General features: G+C 45.0%; 1 protein-coding gene across 2 annotated transcripts in view; it reads right to left on the bottom strand.

Moving 5' to 3' along the window:
• CC2D1B (coiled-coil and C2 domain containing 1B) overlaps positions 1-19,220 on the bottom strand; it is a 154,860-nt gene that overhangs the window by 5,091 nt on the left and 130,549 nt on the right. For both annotated transcript variants that reach the window (XM_033916368.1, XM_033916367.1), the window contains 6 exons: positions 9,691-9,764; positions 5,299-5,357; positions 4,860-4,911; positions 4,322-4,421; positions 1,627-1,723; positions 1,285-1,413 (listed from right to left, as the gene is read on the bottom strand). In XM_033916368.1, coding sequence (XP_033772259.1) covers positions 1,285-1,413; positions 1,627-1,723; positions 4,322-4,421; positions 4,860-4,911; positions 5,299-5,357; positions 9,691-9,764 — 511 coding nt within the window. The remainder of the gene's footprint in view (positions 1-1,284; positions 1,414-1,626; positions 1,724-4,321; positions 4,422-4,859; positions 4,912-5,298; positions 5,358-9,690; positions 9,765-19,220) is intronic.

The raw sequence follows: 19,220 nt of genomic DNA, 5'->3' as shown, positions 1-19,220 counted from the left end.
GTAACTGTTTACAGCTTGTTCCTATAAACACTTTAGAACTCAGATGAAAACCTATCTTTTTTCAAAATACTTGATCAAATAACTTTTCTTGTTCTTCATGATATTGTTTATAATCGTTTGTAAACCGCGTTGAACTTACGGTTACACGGTTAAGAAGCACGATGTTATGGTATCACACCATTATTACAGATTGAATACCAGCTTTCCATTAGTTTTCAGATTCAAAGTACTATAAAGTGGACATAAGACCTATTATACTAGATTTCCATCATTTCATTATAGCAGTCTTATACCAGATGCATTATCTTGTTTATTAAGCTCACTTAAAAATATTTTGCTTTCTGACCTATTTATTTCATCTATATATCTGAATCACTCAGTGGAATGAATGATTTATTTTCTGACATCTTAATACACAAAATTTAAAAAGATGCTAAATCGTACGCATTTCCCTAAAGTCAGACAGACAGGGTCTAGATTTTGGGCAATCTCCATCAGCTCTTGTCTATATTACTCGTATATATACACCTTACCTCCTACTGTAACCTAGAGTTTTTGATAGTTTTCTGGTATATTTTATTTTTTTGTAACCTAGGCCTCGCCCATCCTTAGTACCTAAGTTGTCTGAAATAGATTTTATGTATATTTTATACTTATTGTAAAGATGTTTCTAGAACTAGGTTGTGTATCAAATGAAATAAACCATTCCAAGATGTGATACTGGGGATGATATCCAACGTGATTTAACCAGCCAGAAATGGCTCCTGGTCAGTTGAATTGCCTGTATAAGGCTAACCACTAATTTTCAGCAGCACTTAACTGGTTAATGCTGCTGAAAATAACCAGTTAGCACCAAACTGAAAACCAGCTATTTGGGGGGCTTTTCAGGGGTAGAATCAGCACTTGGCCAGATTAATGGAGATTTTGGCAGTAGGAACCCAAGCACAGTACCGGGTAGAGCTTTGGATTCTTGCCCAGAAATAGCTAAGAAGAAGAAAAAAAAAAATTTTAAAATTGAATCAGGTTGGGCAGACTGGATGGACCATTCAGGTCGTTATCTGCCGTCATCTACTATGTTACTATGTAACAGGACCATGCATGAAAGTCAGTCCTATTTGTATGCAGCGGTCGCAAGACTCATCACTATCGGCTGAATACTACGTATTTCTTAGACTTAAGATTTTTATGTCAGCTTTGTGTATGTCAAGTTCTTCCATATGTCTATAGTTTTTGGGAACTAACAGTAAAAAGACTGATCCACTTGCTCAGAAACAGCATTCCTACCTTAGGCATGCTTTGTTCAAGGACAAGCCACCTTTCTGTTACAGACTGAAGATCTTGTCCACTTATAGGCTCCCGGAGTCTCACCTTCACCTCTAATTTGCCACCGGTAGGTTTTCTACCATCATAAACCTGTTAAGGCCAGAAGGATAGAGAATTTTCATTTCAGTGCATCAGGACAGGTACTCTAATTATCCATCTAAATCTTTCTCCAAAAGGATTTTTATATTAGAGTACTAGGGGGATCAAGGCTGGTTGTATTTAGTAAAATTGTGCTTCTGACTCATTCCTATTGCCCAATATTTCTGTTTGGGCTCAACAAAGTGAACACTCCTAAAACTGTACCTCAATGATTTCTCTGATTTCGCTCTCCGATTCCAACTTGTCCAGTTTTAAGTGTGCTGTTCCCACTTGTTTGTCACTTTTAAATAAGAAAAAAGACCTGTGTGGAAGAAAGCAGATGTTATAAAAAGGAAAGTACAGTGGTACCTTGGATTACGAGCATAATCCGTTCCAGGAGCATGCTCGTAATCCAAAATGCTCGTTTATTTTATTCATTCATTCAATTTTCTATACTGTTCTCCCAAGGGAGCTCAGAACGGTTTACATTAATTTATTCAGGTACTCAAGCATTTTTCCCTGTCTGTCCCGTTGGGCTCACAATCTACCTAATGTACCTGGGGCAATGGGGGGATTAAGTGACTTGCCCAGGGTCACAAGGAGCAGCGTGGGTTTGAACCCTCAACCCCAGGGTGCTGAGGCTGTAGCTTTAACCACTGCGCCACTTACCACACTCCCCTTATCATGTGCGCATGCTCAAAGGCCTGAGAGTTCACGTTCTCGAGAGAACGTGAACTCTCAGGCCTTGAGCATGCACACATGCTCAAGGCCCAGCACAGGAGGCAGATCTTCGGGCACTGGCACCAACGTACAGGACATGCTGGTGCCGGTGCGGAGGCTATACTAAAGTAAGAAGAGGGTTCGGGTGGGTTGGGGGGACCTCAGGTCGCGGCAGGGGGGTGCCCGATGCGGCGGGGGGTGCCGGATCGTGGGGGGGGGGGGAGGGGTTGCAAATTGAGTTGTGCTCGGTTTCCGAGGCGCCGATTTTGCGAATGTTTTGCTCGTCTTGCAAAACACTCGCAAACCGGTGCACTCGTAAACCGAGGTACCACTGTATCTAAAACTGGAAAAAAAATATATGCTGGAAGAAAGCCACATCTAGTACTATTATTTTTGAGAACTTTAAGCAGGCCTAGACAAAACTACTTCAGATGTACAGGCAGTCCCCGAGTTACAGGCACCTAACTTAAGTATGACTCGTACTTAAGAACGCAGTCGCGGCTTCACTTGATTTCACTGAGCAGTATTTTCAGTGGCATAGACTCCTACACTTTGCCTGTAGCAGATTCAGGAATGATGCATGGCCACATTAAAAACTGTGTGGTTTTTGATGCTGTACCTTAGAGGGAACACTGGTAGGGACAGTTGGCCCTTTTGTCAGCTGGAAGCAGAGGTAAGCAGGAAGAATCTTAAAATCTACAAGTTCTGAGTTACATACATATTCAACTTAAGAACAGCTTTAAAAACGTAACACATTCTTAACCCGGGGACTGCCTGTACAATCTCACAAGAGGAGCAAGGCTGTAGCAGCCAACGAATGCTAAGTTCAGCAGAATTACTGCTTCCTGGACACAATGAAGGGGATGATGTATAGAATTAGGGTTTGCTGTAGACAGTAGGATAAAACAGCCCACATAATTCCTCCCACCTCTCCTAAAGTGAAAATTACCTACAACATTCCCTTAGGGATATGTATTGGAACTCCTGCACACACTCAAAATTCAGAGCACATTTCCAAGCATGTATGTGATGGCTTTGGTGAGTCTAGCTGGCTAGTCTTTTTTTAATGGCTTTTGTCTGCTGAAGGGGGTGGTGGAAAAACAGGAGATTTGAAGGGTTTTATTGTTTTATAAGGAAGTTTCAAATTTTTTTGAACATGATCAGGGCTGGCTTAACCATTAGACCAGGTGAGGCTCTAGCCCAGAGCACCAGCGAGTAAGGGTGCCAAAATAAGAACATAAGAATAGCATTACTGAGTCAGACTAATGGTCATCAAGCCCAGTAGCCCATTTTCACAGTGGCCAATCCAAGTCCCTAGTACCTGGCCAAAACCCAAGGAGTAGCAACATTCCATGCTACCGATCCAGGGCAAGCAGTGGCTTCCCTATGTCAATAACAGACTATGGTCTTTTCCTCCAGGAACTTGTCCAAACCTTTCTTAAAACCATCTACATTAACTGCTCTTACCACAACCTCTGGCAATTAGATCCAGATCTTATTTTTCACTCAGAGAATAGTTATCTCCTCCTATAGTTTTTAAAAGCATCTCCCTGTAACTTCATCGAGTGTCCCCTAGTCTTTGCAATTTTTGATGGAGTGAAAAAATTGATCCACTTGTACCCATTCTACTCCACTCAGGATTTTGTAGTCTTCAATCTTATCTCTTCTCAGCTGTCTCTTTTCCAAGCTGAAGAGCCCTAACCTTTATAGTCTCTCCTCATACCCAGCCTTTGACCTCACCTGGTCAAAAGGTTAAGCCTTTCCCCCCCCCCCCAATAGGTCCAGCACTGATCCCTCACCTCTAAAGTTTATGGCAGCTGCTGGCAGCCACAGCATCACAAGCTGCCTTCAGCCAGCCCCTGGGTCTTCCCTCTGTATGCAGGTCTCAAAATGAATGTATGAGCTTTTGCTGCTCTTACAGAAGATGACACAACCATGCCAATAAGTGAGCAGTTCATATTTCTTGTAAAGGCAGCAATACTTTGGTTTAGGTTTACCATCATAGCAATAATTTCAAAGTATTCTTAAATAAAACAATTTTAAATATGTATTTCCCTACAGAAGCAAAAAAAAAAATATGTTCATTATCCAATAAAGTAACATTTTTTAAGATTCAAAATCACTAGATAAGAAAATTAAAAAAAAACAACAACACCCACATTTAAAAAAAAGAAAAGTTAAAATAAAACTATTTCCTTACCCTTTATGAAATACTTCAAATTTCATTCCTTTTGTCTGAATTGCTCGTTTAAACCCTCTGTGGTTTCTATTAATGTTCAACTTGAACTGCTGATCATATTCTTGGGAATAAAGCAGATTAAATATCAACGAAAACTGGGTTAAATCCTGGTGCAGTTTTGATGCTATTAATATCTAATAATATCATTACAATGTTTCCCCCCCCTAATTATCACCACCTGACATCTAAACAGAGAAAATGAAGGCAGATAAAGACCATGTGGCCTATCTAGTCTGCCTATCCAGACCATCTAGTATTCCTTCCTCCCATAGAGATCCAATGTACTTATCCCAAGCTTTCTGGAATTCAGATACATTTATCTCAAAGCCCAGAAGGCAGACAATAGAATGTTAGCCCATCAAAATAACACCCTCCCCAACATAAACCTAAGTAAAGAAAAACCAGCATTGTTGATAGAGAGGGATGACATCATCAGAGGCTAATAATTTGCAAATTACAACACACCCACATGTATGGTATGGACCAACTCATAACTGACCTGGGGAATTGGTATTTTTAATGACTGTGGTCTTATTTTTCTGTGCTTGCTCCTAAAACAATAAAATTATGAAACACTGTCATTGATGCTTTTGCACAAAAGGCCAACATGTAAGTAGTATTAATTTCCACCCACACAATAGTCTTTCAGTTTCTCAGCTACTAAATAATCCTTGGTCTGAATCAGACTCCCATCTGATGACAGGGTCTTGAATGGAATCCAAAGCTGCACATCATCCCTGTAAATGCTGGATTGATTATATAGGTATTATGGCTTCTAAAGATGACACTCACCTGGCCCCTTTAATGCAAAACTGGGCCTCCTAAATGGAAACCTACTTAATCTGCCTTGCCTATGTTTACTGAGGATTACATTCTGTATTAAGGAACCTCATATATTCCTTTTGGTGGCAACAGCAGGTTTAAGGAAACATACTCACCGCACTTGGGTAATGGAATTCAAATTTTACATAGGCATCCAAATCACTTGGTGAAATGCCTATATTGGAAAACAGAGCCATTTAATTCAGTCACTAAAGAATGCAAATGCTCTACCATCTTACTTTCTCTGTGTTGTTCCACATACCCTGCTGCCTCCAAGACCCATTTAAATATAAGGATTTTCTTTTTGTGTAGGTTTCATAAGCAATAAAGAAACAGTTTATAAAGCAGATAAGACTCACAACAAGTTGACCTAAGAAAGATCCCCTTAATTTCCTTATTTGTTGCATTTTCCCTTTCTTCCTTCCCAAATAGACTATACACAAGCCAGTCCAAAACCTGTTCATCTTGACAAGCTAACATACAGGGTGCACAGGGTTCTCAGTTTATCCAGGTTCAAACTCTTAGCCCCTATAGCAAGCATCATCAAGGACCCTAAGCTTGCAGTGACTATCAAGGTTAAAGCTGTGGAAGATGTGAAAGCAGTGCTCTCCAATTGGTCACCATGACTGCCCCTCCCCTCTAAAAAAAACACTTGTGGATTTCAGGATAACCAAATTATGCAAGTTAAAGGATTATTAGATCAAATCTATACAAATCTCATGAATATTCATTTTGGATAATTTGGTTTTGTTGCAGGTGTCAAGGACTGAAGTTGAGGTGAAGAACAAAAGTCCTTCTGTCATCTCTCCTTTAGCTCCGTATTTTGTCCCAGTCATCTGGGCCCTGGATCACTCATTCCCTTTTGTCAAATAGGACAATCTTTAGGATCCTCTTGGAATCATCATGAGGTTTAATCAAGAGAGCAGAAGGCAGAGTCTTTACTGAATAGTACAACCTCAGCTGAAGGACTGAAAAACTCTTAACACCTCTCAGATATGGGCTCAGCAACTATCATAGAGTATTCTGAACTAGAGAGCTGCACGGGAACGGGGATGACGGGAATCCCGCGGGACCCGCGGGGATCCCGCGGGTTCCCCCTTTGGGTCACGGGGATCCCGTGGGGACGCCCCCTAGGGTCGCGGGGATCCCGTGGGGACGCCTCCGAGGGTCGCGGGGTTCCTGCGGGGTTGGATCGCAGCGGGGTTGGTCGAGCCGCAAGGGTAGTCTCCTTCTCCTTACCTGCCCTGTCGCAGCACACAGCCGAACGGAAATCTTCCCGATGTCAGCGCTGACGTCGGAGGGAGGGCTTAAGCAAAGCCCTCCCTTCCTCCGACGTCAGCGCTGACATCAGGAAGACTTCCGGTCGGCTGTGTGCGGCAGGGCAGGTAGGAAGAAGGCAATGGCGTACGAAAGAGGGGGGAGGGGGCGGTCCGCCCCGGAGAATGTGCACAGCCGGTCAGGTCCCCCGATCGACCGACAACAGGCCCGGCCGACAAATCTCCCTGCCCTGTAGCCGCGAATCTAAATTACCTCTTACAGCAGCTTCACTACTCCAGCTGCTGTAAGAAGGTAATTTAGATTCGCGGCTACAGGACAGGGAGATTTGTCCGACCGGGCCTGTTCTGTTGTCGGTCGGGTGCAAAAGCGCCACAAAGGTGGAGGCAGGGAGGGAGGAAAGGTGGAGTGGAGAAGAAAAGACGCTTAAGGGGGGAGAAGGCCGCTGAAAGCACTGGGGAAGACAAAGGGGTGGAAAAGAACGCTGAAAGGACATGGGGTAAACGGGAGGAGGGGGGGAAGGACCCTGAAAGCACTGGGGAAGACAAAGGGGTGGAGAATGCCACTGAAAGGACATGGGGAAGACAGAGGGGGGAGAAGGCCGCTGAAAGGACATGGGGAAGGCAGAGAGGGGAGAAGGATGCTGCCTGACAGGACATGGGAAAGATGGTGGGGGAGAAGGACACTGAAAGGAAATGGGGAAGAGGGAATGGGAAGAAGACGCTGGCAGGGAAGAAGACAGAGGTGCCAGACTATGGGGGGAGCGGAGGGAAAAAGATGGGTGCCAGACCAATTTGGGAGGGGGGAGAAAGGGAGAGGCACAGTAACAGAGCAAATGGAAGACACAGAGAGAAGAGAGGCAGTGGATGGAAGGAATTGAATGAGAACATGAAGAAAGCAGAAACCAGGCAATAAAGGTAGGAAAAAAATTATTATTATTTTTTTTTTTTTGCTTAAGGATAAAGTAGTATATTAGTTGTGTTGATAAAAATTTATAAACATTAGAGGCTCTGGTAGAAACCCGTTTACAAAGTATGTATTCTTCCCAATTAATATTTCCAAATTAATAAAGTCTTTTTGCTTATTTTTAAATGGGTTTCTACCAGAGCCTTTAATTCAGTAGCATAATTAAATGAAATAACTATTTCTGTAGTTTATAGGGACAGGCGGGGACGTAGGGGATTCCTCGCGGGGACGGGTGGGGACGGAGGGGATTCCTCGCGGGGACGGGTGGGGACGGGTGGGAGTCCTCACGGGGACGGGTGGGGACGGGTGGGAGTCCTCACGGGGACGGGTGGGGACGGGTGGGACTTTGGCGGGGACGGGTGGGATTTCTGTCCCCGCGCAACTCTCTATTCTGAACTCAAAAAAACAGCCATTTTGAGACTGGAAATGGCACACGCAGGATCGACTTGGGGATTGCTCCTGCCCATGTTGGTTCCAATCTCAAAAAGGTGGCAGCTACCTCCTACAGAAATTCATGGCCATCATTTTCTCTATACAGTGGGCAAGAGAAATGACTCTGAATTGCTCCTGCCCCAAAGAGGCCACTAGTCGACCAGGGCTTTTAGAAGGTAGGCCTGGGGGAGTTAATGGGCAGCTTGGGAGGAAAGGGCTTGTGGCAGTGGGGCTACAGTTTCAATTCTGGCCAAAACTGATAGACAAATTTCAGCCACAGGTCTAGTTTAGGCCAGAATCAAAAGCCTTGGTTTTGGCTGCTCTCTAATTAGAATGTATAGTCTGTTATCATCTAAAAAGAAATCAATCAATCAATCAATCAATCACTCTCAGTGGGGTTAGCAAACACAACATATAAAAATCAATACATCACCAATAACATTTCAAAATTAGGCAGTGTGATCAAATTGAAGATAATTCACTTCTATCCTCACTGATACAGGAAGAGAATTCCACAAGGAAGGGGCCCATACAGAAAAAGTAGTACTTTACAAGAGCTTTCTCTCACCTGAGAAGGTGCTGCTGCAGCCTCTCTTTGCAGCCCCTACTCAGTGAATATAAGTGAGAGTCTTGTTTCTTGGAATATTCTGCAAGTGGCTGCTTTGATCTTTCAGAGAGGATATCGGCACCATCAGAGCATAGCCATTCCTACCACTAGACAGACTAGGTATCCATTTAGGGTGGCAGAATTTGGAGGCAGCCACATGGTGCCCAGGTGGCAGAAGAGCAGCAGCACTTTATCGTTGTTTTCAGCATGGCTCATGGCTTTAAGTACAGGCCTGGCCTTAAGGCATACAACATCATGTCCCCTCGAATAAAAAGTCTGCGTTGGGGAAGGGAAGATGGGTACAGGATGCAGCACTGTTTCAGCATAGGCATGCACTGAACAGCCCCCTATTGCACTGAGTCCTACTGTAGCTTCGGTTCTGGGAAAAAGGTAAGATGGGGGAAGGGAGTGAGTGGGGAAATGTTGGCTACCTGGAGGAGAAGAGAAGATGCTAGTCTATGGAAAGGAAAAGGGAGATGCTGGACTATAGGGGGCAAAGCCTTGAGCTATCTTTGGCTGAGGTTGGGGGGTACACAGCTGAAGGTTTGCCCAAGGCATCGAATGTCCTTGGGCCAGCCCTGCTTTCAATGACTAATAGAGGTGTTGAACTTTTGTTATCCACAACCAGGAGAATGTAATGGCTGCTGTGCTCCAAGATGAGGTCTTGCTTGAAATATACTGGGACAACATTTAAGGAATCAAAGGCTTGCTTTTCAGATGCTATAACTGGATGGATCTTCTTTGCTACATTTGTTACTTTGTTTTATAATTGTTAGATAATTGCTTTTAATGTGAAAACAATTTTAAAAGATACTTAAAAGAAAAAAACAAAATAAACCCAAGAAACAAATTGGGCACTGGATTTAGAATGGACTGATACAACCAGGTCAGTTTGGGTCAGCTAGGACTGAAGTCACAATGCCAGCTGCCTGCAGTCAAACCAAAATAGATAAAAGTCTCTATCTTAGGAAAACACCACTTCAAGCAAACTCCCTTTCATATGCAGCATTAACATCCCAATGATTAGGTATAAGATATAAGGAGGGGCTTATTCTTAGTAATTTACATGAGAGAGGATTTCCATAACTAATTTTTACAGACACTCTTCCTTTTATTAATGAAGGGAAAACCATTATATATTTCATATTCATTATTGCTTTAATTTAAACGACAAAGAGGAAGAAAAGTGAGCATGAACACATATACACACACACATACAGCTGATTACCTGATGGAGCTGGAAGATTAATTCCTTTGACGATTATAAGAAGCATTTCTGTACTGCTAAGCTCTGAAAATATCCTTTGAAAGGAAATAAAAAAAGCCCACAAATAAGTTACACAAAGCAGCACAAGGAAATCCATTCTGCAGTTGATTCAGATGTCATCTAAAAGCTACTCTCAACTGTCAATTTTTATTTTAGTAACTCTGAATACTGGTAGACATAATTCATTATACTCCTCAAGCCAGATGCAGCCAATAGTACAGACTGATCAAGAAAAGTAACAGAAATAGTCTATAGTGCAACCACACCTTCAGTATTGTGTTCTGTTCTGGTCGCTGTATCTCAAAAAAGATACTGCAGAAGTAGAAAAAGCTCAAAGAAGAGAGACCAAAATGATAAAGGGGATGGAACAAAAGAGGTTAAGGCTCTTCAGCTTGGAAAAGGAGAAATTAGGTTCTAACCTGCTAATTTACTTTCTTTTAGCCTCTCTAGACCGGCATAGGTTAATGTTACAAGCGGGTTATATCTCATCATGACCAGCAGGTGGAGACAGACAAAACTTTGGAATAGTACATATCAGGTGTCTCCCCCCTAATTGCCTCAGTCTGCCGAATAGCCAAGCAGAACTAAGAACTATAAACAGAAAAAACAGGACTACGAACAGGAGTATCAACTAATAAAAAACAGGAACGCTATTGGAAAATGCAAAGGTACAAATGCAAAAAGCAAAGGTCCCCACAGCTCACCAACTACGCCAACCGAGCCACAGCCGCTGTTTTTAGATCTCCCTGGCCCTAGAAAAATACTAAAACCTGCTGAAAAAGCAAAATCTGCATGCAAGAACAACATGACAATAGACAGGGTGGAGTCCTATGCCATCCACCACTCGAGCCGTGACCCGGGTGCTCTCCTGAAACATCTAGGTAGGGATGCACCAGAATGCCCTCTGTCTACAAGGCCGCCGCAGCAACCACCATAACCTTGGTGAACGTCTGGGTAGCTGTGGCCAGACCAAAAGGAAGCGAAAAGAACTGATAATGTTAACCCAAGATCACATAGCGAAGGAAGTGCTGATGGGAGGCCTGAATTGGAACATGCAAGTAGGCCTCCAACAGATCGAGAGAAGACAAATACTCCCCCGGCTGAACTGCCAGTATGACAGACCGCAATGTCTCTATGAGAAAAGAGGGAATTTTGAGAGCCCTGTTGACCCCTTTTAAATCTAAGATGGGCCAAAAGGTCCTCTCCTTCTTGGACACCACAAAGTAAATTGAGTACCTGCCAGTGCCGCACTCCTGAGGGGGTACTGGAACAAATGCTTTGAGATCTAGCAAGCGTTGAAGGGTCTGGCGAAAGGCCTGTGTCTTCTATGCTGCCTGACATGGAGAAGCTAGAAAATGATCTGGCAGAAAGCAGGCAAACTCCTGAGCATAACTGTTCCGCACCACCTCTAGGACCTACTGATCGGAAGTGATCTCGGCCCGCTTAGGGAAAAACTCGTGCAGCCGGGCACCAACCGGAACCAAAGGAGGCATGCCGGCAAAGAGTCATTGTGCAGTACAGGCAGCGGGGGAACCGGCGGAGGGATTCCCAGCCCCCCGAAAGGACTGCATGCGCTTATAAAAATGACCCTGGGAAAACCAGGAAGCCTGGAAAATAGCAGCCCCACACCCAGGGTGATACTTGCGGTACTCCCGCAGACACCCGCGGGCAGTGCCACCCCGAGACACCGGGTGGGCACAGTCCTCAGGCAGACGGGGCACCTTAGAGTCCAAACCAACTTATCTAAGTCCTCTCCAAACAAAAAAGACCCCCGAAAGGAAAATTTGGTAAGCTTAGTTTTGGACGCAGTATCCACCGACCAAGCGCGAAGCCATAAGGTACATCGCGCAGCCACTTCAAAAGCCATAGACTTGCCCGACATCCACATCAAGTCATAGAGAGCATCTGAGAGGACAGAGGCAGCCATCTCAATCTTTGCCACCTCCTGATCCATCAAGGACCAGTCATCAGATTCATGATCCAGGACATGCTCGGCCCACTGAAAAACAGCGCAAGCCACCAGCCCCCCACAAATAGCTGCCTGGACCTCCAAAGGCTGAGACATCAAAATTCTGTTTAAGAATGGTATCTAACTTATACTCCTCAGAGTCCCATAAGGTAGAACAGCCCTCAACAGGCACCTTATGTTGCTTAGCAAGCACTGAGACCACTGCATCCACCACTGGCAACTTCAAGGTATCCCTGTCCCCCTCCGGGATGGGATACAAACGAGCCATGACGTGCGCTAACTGAAACAGCGCCTCCGGTGTATTCCACTGCGCCAGGACAATATCCTGAATATCCTGATGCATAGGAAAAGAGTGGGAAGCAGCGCAGATCCCCCTAAAAAGAGGGTCCCCCACACGCAGGGTCTCCGGTGGCGCCTCTTCGAAATGCAGCACTGAGGAGAACTGCTGAATTAAGGTCTGGCAGCTTATCCCTCAGAAAAAGGTGCACCATGGACACCTCTTCACCGGAAAGTGGGAACCCGCCGCCCCACCAACAGGATTCTGGAATTCCTCAAAAGGGTCCAGGTCCTCAGCCAGGCCGACATGCTCCTCTGACCACAAATCCTCATCCCAAGTCACCCTTGGGCACTTGGACGAAGGAGGAGAAAGAGGGGATGCCAAAGGTCTAGAGCAGTGGTCTCAAACTCGCGGCCTGGGGGCCACATGCGGCCCGCCAGGTACTATTTTGAGGCCCTCGGTATATTTATCATAATCACAAAAGTAAAATAAAACAGTTTCTTGATCATATGTCTCTTTAGCAATAAATGACAATATTATTATTATTAAGACTTGGCCAAAAGGAAAGATTTATAAACTATGAAGAGTTTTACCTCATGCAAAATTGTCATTTCTTTAATAAGACATTAACTATTTTTTTCTGCGGCCCTCCAAGTACCTACAAATCCAAAATGTGGCCCTGCAAAAAGTTTGAGTTTGAGACCACTGGTCTAGAGGGAGACAAAGCCACAGGGGGTGTGGAGGGATCCTCCCCCCCAAACCCCCTGGGCACACGCGAGACCCCCCAGCCGCCTGAAAATAGGCTCTGCACAAAGCAAAAATTAAATCAGGGGAAAACCCCCAGCAGAAACCTGCCTCTACTTTACCAATACAGGGGGAAGGTCACCTGAGGTTGCAGACAAAATGGAGGGGCCTGCTTGCAAAAATGACAAAGTTTCTGCCAAAAACAACCCCTCCAGAGCCTGTAGCGGCTGGGAAACCTGAACTGTCCCAGCTGCTAAAGCAGGCAAAAGCCGGCATCAGCTGTGAAAGAAAACAGCTGATGGGAAATCCCTCCGTGGGTGGCAGGGGAAGACCGGGGTTCCCTACAAATCTTTGCTGGCTCGCGAGGCACAAGCAGCGGGGAGCCCAGGATGCCGGCACCTGCTGCCAATGAGGCTCCTCCACCGCACCAGGCTGAACAGCTGTTTTCAGGCCGGCCGTGAGTGCCTCACATCTGGACCAAATCGAGCACCTCTTTCCCTGAGAAGTGCTTAATTGCTCCATACGTGACCTAGCTAGAAGAAAAAGTGCCAGTTAGTTGTAAAATACAGCAAATTTAAAAAGAAAGCAACCCTTCACACCAGCACTACCTTAGGATTTGTTTTTGATTTTTTTTACAGAACAGACTCCACTGGCTCTCAAAGCAGTATGCCTTGCTTGAATTAGGGTGCAAGGCTTACTGCCCACCCAAGCTCAATCTGGCCCAAAAACAGGGACCAGGATCCCTAAACAAATTCCAACAGCCCTACCAATTGAGATAGGTTCAGCTCCTCACACCTGCTGAGACTGATAGGAATAGAGAAAGGCACCTATTATATACTATTCCACAGTTTTGTTTCAGTCTCCACCTGCTGGTCATGATGAGATATACAGTATAAAAGGAGGCGGGCCAACGGCGCGCAGCCATTCGGCGCGCGGCGAAGGCGAGCGGCAAAGGCGCTCGCCTTAGCGAGACCGCCTTTGCGAAGAGCCTTAAGAAGAGCCAAATCTAGGGTTACGGATCGCTGTAGGGCAACTAGGAGTCCTCAGACACCCTAATCTCAATTTTACAGGCATCATCCTTCACGGTCTAATCGTTCCTCCAAGTCTTTCACCTTAAACATCCTACTGCTTACATCTCTCTGACACTCTAACTTTTCAACTCTACACTCCAGACGCCCTAAACTTACATACTCTCAAACAAACCTTACGTACCCTAAACTTACATACTCTCATACAAACCTTACGTACCCTCATACTATCTCTCTCTCTCTCTTTTTTTTCTCCCTCTCATTCATTCTCTCTCATTTTCTCGTTAACAGACAGACCTCACATATATTACCTGATTATGGCAGGGCGAACAAGAAATGCGAAGCCTTCAAGCAAGATCAGCATTCCCTACACTGAGGTGATCCGGGAGGTGACCTCAACCTGCACACAGACGGAGGAGATTCCAGCACCAGGAATGGATGTATCCATGCAGACTGAGGCCATCCCACTGCAGTACAACACGGCCTCTACACAGACAGAGGAGGACAGCCAGCAGGATGTCAACATTATGCGGGAACTAAAGAGCCTCAGGGAGGAGGTGAAACGCCTGAGGGGCATTAGAGAGGACGAGGCCTACATCGATGGAATAGTGCAGGAACTGTCCCAAATCACCGAACGGGCCCGTGACAGATCACTGAATGAGACACCAGGACCGTCGAATGAGACACCAGGACCATCGACGCTGAAACCAACTGTTGGAATCCAGGAGTTAGCTGAGGACACTGACTCCTGGCAGTTAGTAACCTCCTCCACAGGTAAACGTAGGAGACCCCCCCCTCCATTTACAAACTCTTCACCTTCTTATTCTTTCTCTTACCAGGGTAGCTCCACATCGACCCCACAACTTAACCTGAGGAACAGATTCCAGGTCTTGCAGGAAGAGGATACCGAAGTGAAGCAGGACCAGGTTCAACACACATCTCCACCTCCAGGGACAATGGATCGACCCCCCGAAAAGAAGCGCAGAGTAATAGTCATCGGGGACTCCATGCTGAGGGGCACCGAGGGACCAATCTGCAGACCAGATATGCAGTCAAGGGAGGTCTGCTGTCTGCCCGGAGCTAGAATACGAGATGTGACCACCTGTATTGATAGACTTATCAGACCCCAGGACCACTTCCCCATGATGCTCATCCACGTCGGAACGAATGACACTGCCAAGAACACCCTGGAGGACATAGCCAGAGACTTCGGAGCTCTGGGAAGGAGGCTAAAACAGACAGGAGCACAGGTAGTATTCTCTTCGATTCTTCCTGTTAGGGGCAGAGGAAGGGACAGGGACGAACGCATCCTGAAGACGAATGAGTGGCTACAACGATGGTGCCGGGAAATGAACTTCGGATTCCTGAATCACGGAGAGGCACTACAGGGACTACAGGGATCAGACGGACTCCACCTGACCAACAGAGGTAAGAACGTCTTCGGACACCGACTAGCCCGCCTACTTCGAAGGGCTTTAAACTAGGTAAGTCGGGGGTGGGTACCCACTTTTACACCAGAGCAGTAAGTAACAATCCTGATGTGGCGAACCAAAACTCCGCTTCTAAGTCTGAGGTAAGTACCCTTACGGCAAAAGAATCGCTAGGAGACACTTTAATTCAAATGGGTGGCTCTCTACATGAGAGTAATAAACATAAAGAGTGGAGAGCTATGTATGTTAACGCACGCAGCCTAGGGAATAAATTTCTAGAACTGGAAACTGAAATAGTTAATGCAGACCTTGACGTAATAGCAATATCCGAAACATGGTTCACAGACTCTCATGGGTGGGATATAACTATACCAGGATACAACCTGCTTCGCCAAGACAGAGAGGGTAAGTTAGGAGGAGGGGTAGCACTTTACATCAAAGAGATCATCAAGACAACCAGGATCACGGATGTCAAGTATACTGGGGAATCCATCTGGGTAAACCTGGCCAGAGGCGGGGAAAAATGCCTGTACCTTGGTGTGGTATACAGACCTCCAAGACAATCGGAGGACAAGGACGCAGAATTAATTGAGGACATTGAGAATATCACCTTACGGGGGGATGTTGTTCTTTTAGGAGACTTCAACATGCCTGATGTAGACTGGAACACTCTCTCAGCGACAACTTGTGATAGCAGGAGGATATTGACGTCCATGAAGGGAGTACGGCTCAAACAAATGGTACTAGAGCCCACCAGGGCCCAGGCCATCCTGGACCTGGTACTTACGAACGGGGAAAGCGTCTCGGCGGTCTCGGTGGGAGAAACGCTAGCCACCAGTGATCATAACATGGTATGGTTTAACCTTAAGAAAGGCTTCCCTAGATCACAAACAAAAACAAGGGTACTCAATTTCCGGGGCACTGACTTCGCACGCATGGGAGATTTCATCCATCAGAAGCTGCAGGATCAAGAAGTAACTGATAATGTGGAAGCTATGTGGTCAACCTTGAAATCGACTCTTCACGAGGCAACTATCCGCTACATAAAATCGGTATCTAAACAACAAAGGAAAAAGAAACCCCAATGGTTCACTGATGAGGTCTTGTACCTCGTCAAGGAGAAGAAAAGAGCATTTCTCTCATACAAACGCACCGGGGAAAAGGAAGCAAACATTGAATACAGGACAAAGTCTACAGCGGTCAAAACAGCAGTCAGGGAGGCCAAGCTTCAAATGGAAGAAACTCTAGTGAAGAACATTAAGAAAGGGGACAAATCCTTCTTCAGGTACATTAGCGACAGAAAAAAGAACACAAACGGGATAACACGCCTTAGAACGCCAGACGGGGATTATGTGGAAACAGACTCCGATAAAGCCAAACTATTGAATGATTACTTCTGCTCAGTCTTTACCTGTGAGGCACCAGGGCACAGGTCACGGCTGGAAACAAAGCAAAGCATGGAAGACCCATTTCAGAATTTTGAGTTCACAACTGCTGATGTTTACAGAGAACTGTCAAGACTCAAGGTGAACAAAGCCATGGGACCGGACAATTTGCACCCAAGAGTGCTCAGAGAGCTATGCGATGTTCTGGCAAAACCGTTTGCCATGCTCTTCAATCTTTCCCTAAGTACGGGGAGAGTCCCCCTGGACTGGAAAACAGCTAACGTCGTTCCTCTGCACAAAAAGGGTTGCAGAGCAGAGCCTGCGAATTACAGACCGGTGAGTCTCACATCAATAGTGTGTAAACTCATGGAAACTCTACTTAAAGGTAAATTAGACACGATATTGGATGAGGAGAATCTAAGGGATCCCTGCCAACATGGATTCACTAAGGGCAGGTCATGACAATCCAATCTTATCAGCTTCTTTGATTGGGTGACAGGAAAGCTAGACTCGGGAGAGTCTCTGGACATAGTGTACTTGGATTTCAGTAAAGCTTTTGACAGTGTCCCACACCGTAGACTATTAAACAAGATGAAATCGATGGGGTTAGGTGAGAAACTAACTGCATGGGTCAATGATTGGCTGAGTGGAAGACTTCAGAGGGTGATGGTCAACGGCACCCTCTCTGAGACTTCGGAGGTGACCAGCGGAGTGCCGCAGGGCTCAGTCCTGGGACCATCCCTTTTCAACATATTCATAAGGGACTTGACCCGAGGGCTTCAGGGTAAAGTAGCACTGTTTGCCGACGATGCCAAACTGTGTAATACAGTAAGCGAAAGCAATCTCAAGGATAGCATGATGCATGATCTGATCACGTTGGAAAACTGGTCCTCAATATGGCAGCTGGGCTTCAATGCTAAGAAGTGTAAGGTCATGCATCTCGGCAGCAGAAATCCATGCAGAACATACACCTTGAATGGAGAAACACTAGCTAGGACTTCAGAAGAACGGGACTTGGGAGTAATCATCAGTGCAGACATGAAGGCTGCCAAACAAGTAGAGAAGGCCTCATCCAAGGCAAGGCAAATGATGGGATGTATCAATAGAAGCTTCGTTAGCCGCAAACCTGAAGTCATTATGCCACTTTACAGAACCATGGTGAGACCTCATCTGGAATACTGTGTGCAATTCTGGAGGCCACATTACCGTAAAGATGTGCTTCGAGCTGAGTCAGTCCAGCGGATGGCCACTAGGATGGTCTCCGGACTCAAGGGTCTCTCATACGAAGAAAGACTGGGCAAATTGCAGCTCTATACTCTAGAAGAGCGCAGGGAAAGGGGTGACATGATAGAGACATTTAAGTACGTCACAGGTCGTGTCGAGGTGGAAAATGACATATTCTTTCCCAAGGGACCCTCGGTCACAAGGGGGCACCCGCTCAAACTTAGAGGAGGGAAATTTAGTGGTGACACCAGGAAGTATTTCTTCACAGAAAGGGTGGTGGATCAGTGGAACAAACTTCCGGAGCAGGTGATCAGAGCCACCAGCGTGCTCGACTTTAAGAATAAATGGGACATCCACGTGGGATCCCTGCGAGGGTCGAGTTAAGGAGCTGGGTCATTAGCACTCGGGCTTAATGGGGTGGGTCAGTAGAGTGGGCAGACTTGGTGGGCTGTAGCCCTTTTCTGCCGTCATCTTTCTATGTTTCTATGTATACCCACTTGTAAGATATCTCTACCGGTCTGGAGAGTTGCTAAATAATATATATTGTTGTATGATTTGTGTTCTCTGTATCTTGTATTGTAGTCATGTTTTATTTTATTTTTAAAACAGCACAAAAATATAACCCTTTTGGACAATAGCCAATAGAGTCTGAAAAATAAAATCCAATATACAATTGGCTAACACACTTAATCCCTCAGAAAAGGAATCTGACCTGGGAAAATATAACTTGAATAGAAAAAATTATAATGGACAGTATGAGCCCTTGGTGAGTAAACGGAAACTTATAGCTCGGGCCGTGTCTCATAGGTGACCAGCACCGGACTGAAGTCTAAATGAGAACTGCCTCATACATCATTTAGTCCTTTGCAAAGTTATCAAACATGTAGATGAAATCACACTCCCAGGAAAAAAAAGTTTAAATCAGACCTGCACACCGAGGGAGAAAGGATGGAGAAAACACAATAAATACATACACTCTCTAGAAACCAACCCAATAATAGATAAAATGTAATATAATATTAATATGACATAAAGTGATAAATAATAAAAGCAAATTATGATATAATGTAAAGTGCAGGTGCTCACATACAGTTCATACTATTCATGCTGTAACTAACGCAAAAAATCATGTGATAATAAGCAGAAAATGCTAATACCTAAAGTAAAATTCATGCAGGTTCAAGAAGCAAAGAGTTAATGGATAAATAAATAGACTCAATCTTAGTTCATAAAATAGTCTGGAGGAATACTGATATTATAAAAATTCCATGCTTTCTCATAATAAATCTTAAAGTCACTTAAACCATTTAAACATTCAGTCTGAAGCAAGCAATAAGTAATTCATGATGCTGCTTAGAGATGTAAAAAAATTATTCAAACACACTTCAAATATTCAAATTCTAACTGTCCAAAATCGTAAGAAATTCATAGGAG

This window comes from Geotrypetes seraphini, chromosome 12 (genome assembly GCF_902459505.1).
Source record: "Geotrypetes seraphini chromosome 12, aGeoSer1.1, whole genome shotgun sequence".
Lineage (NCBI taxonomy): Eukaryota > Metazoa > Chordata > Amphibia > Gymnophiona > Dermophiidae > Geotrypetes > Geotrypetes seraphini.
This window is presented reverse-complemented; position numbering and strand designations above follow the sequence as displayed.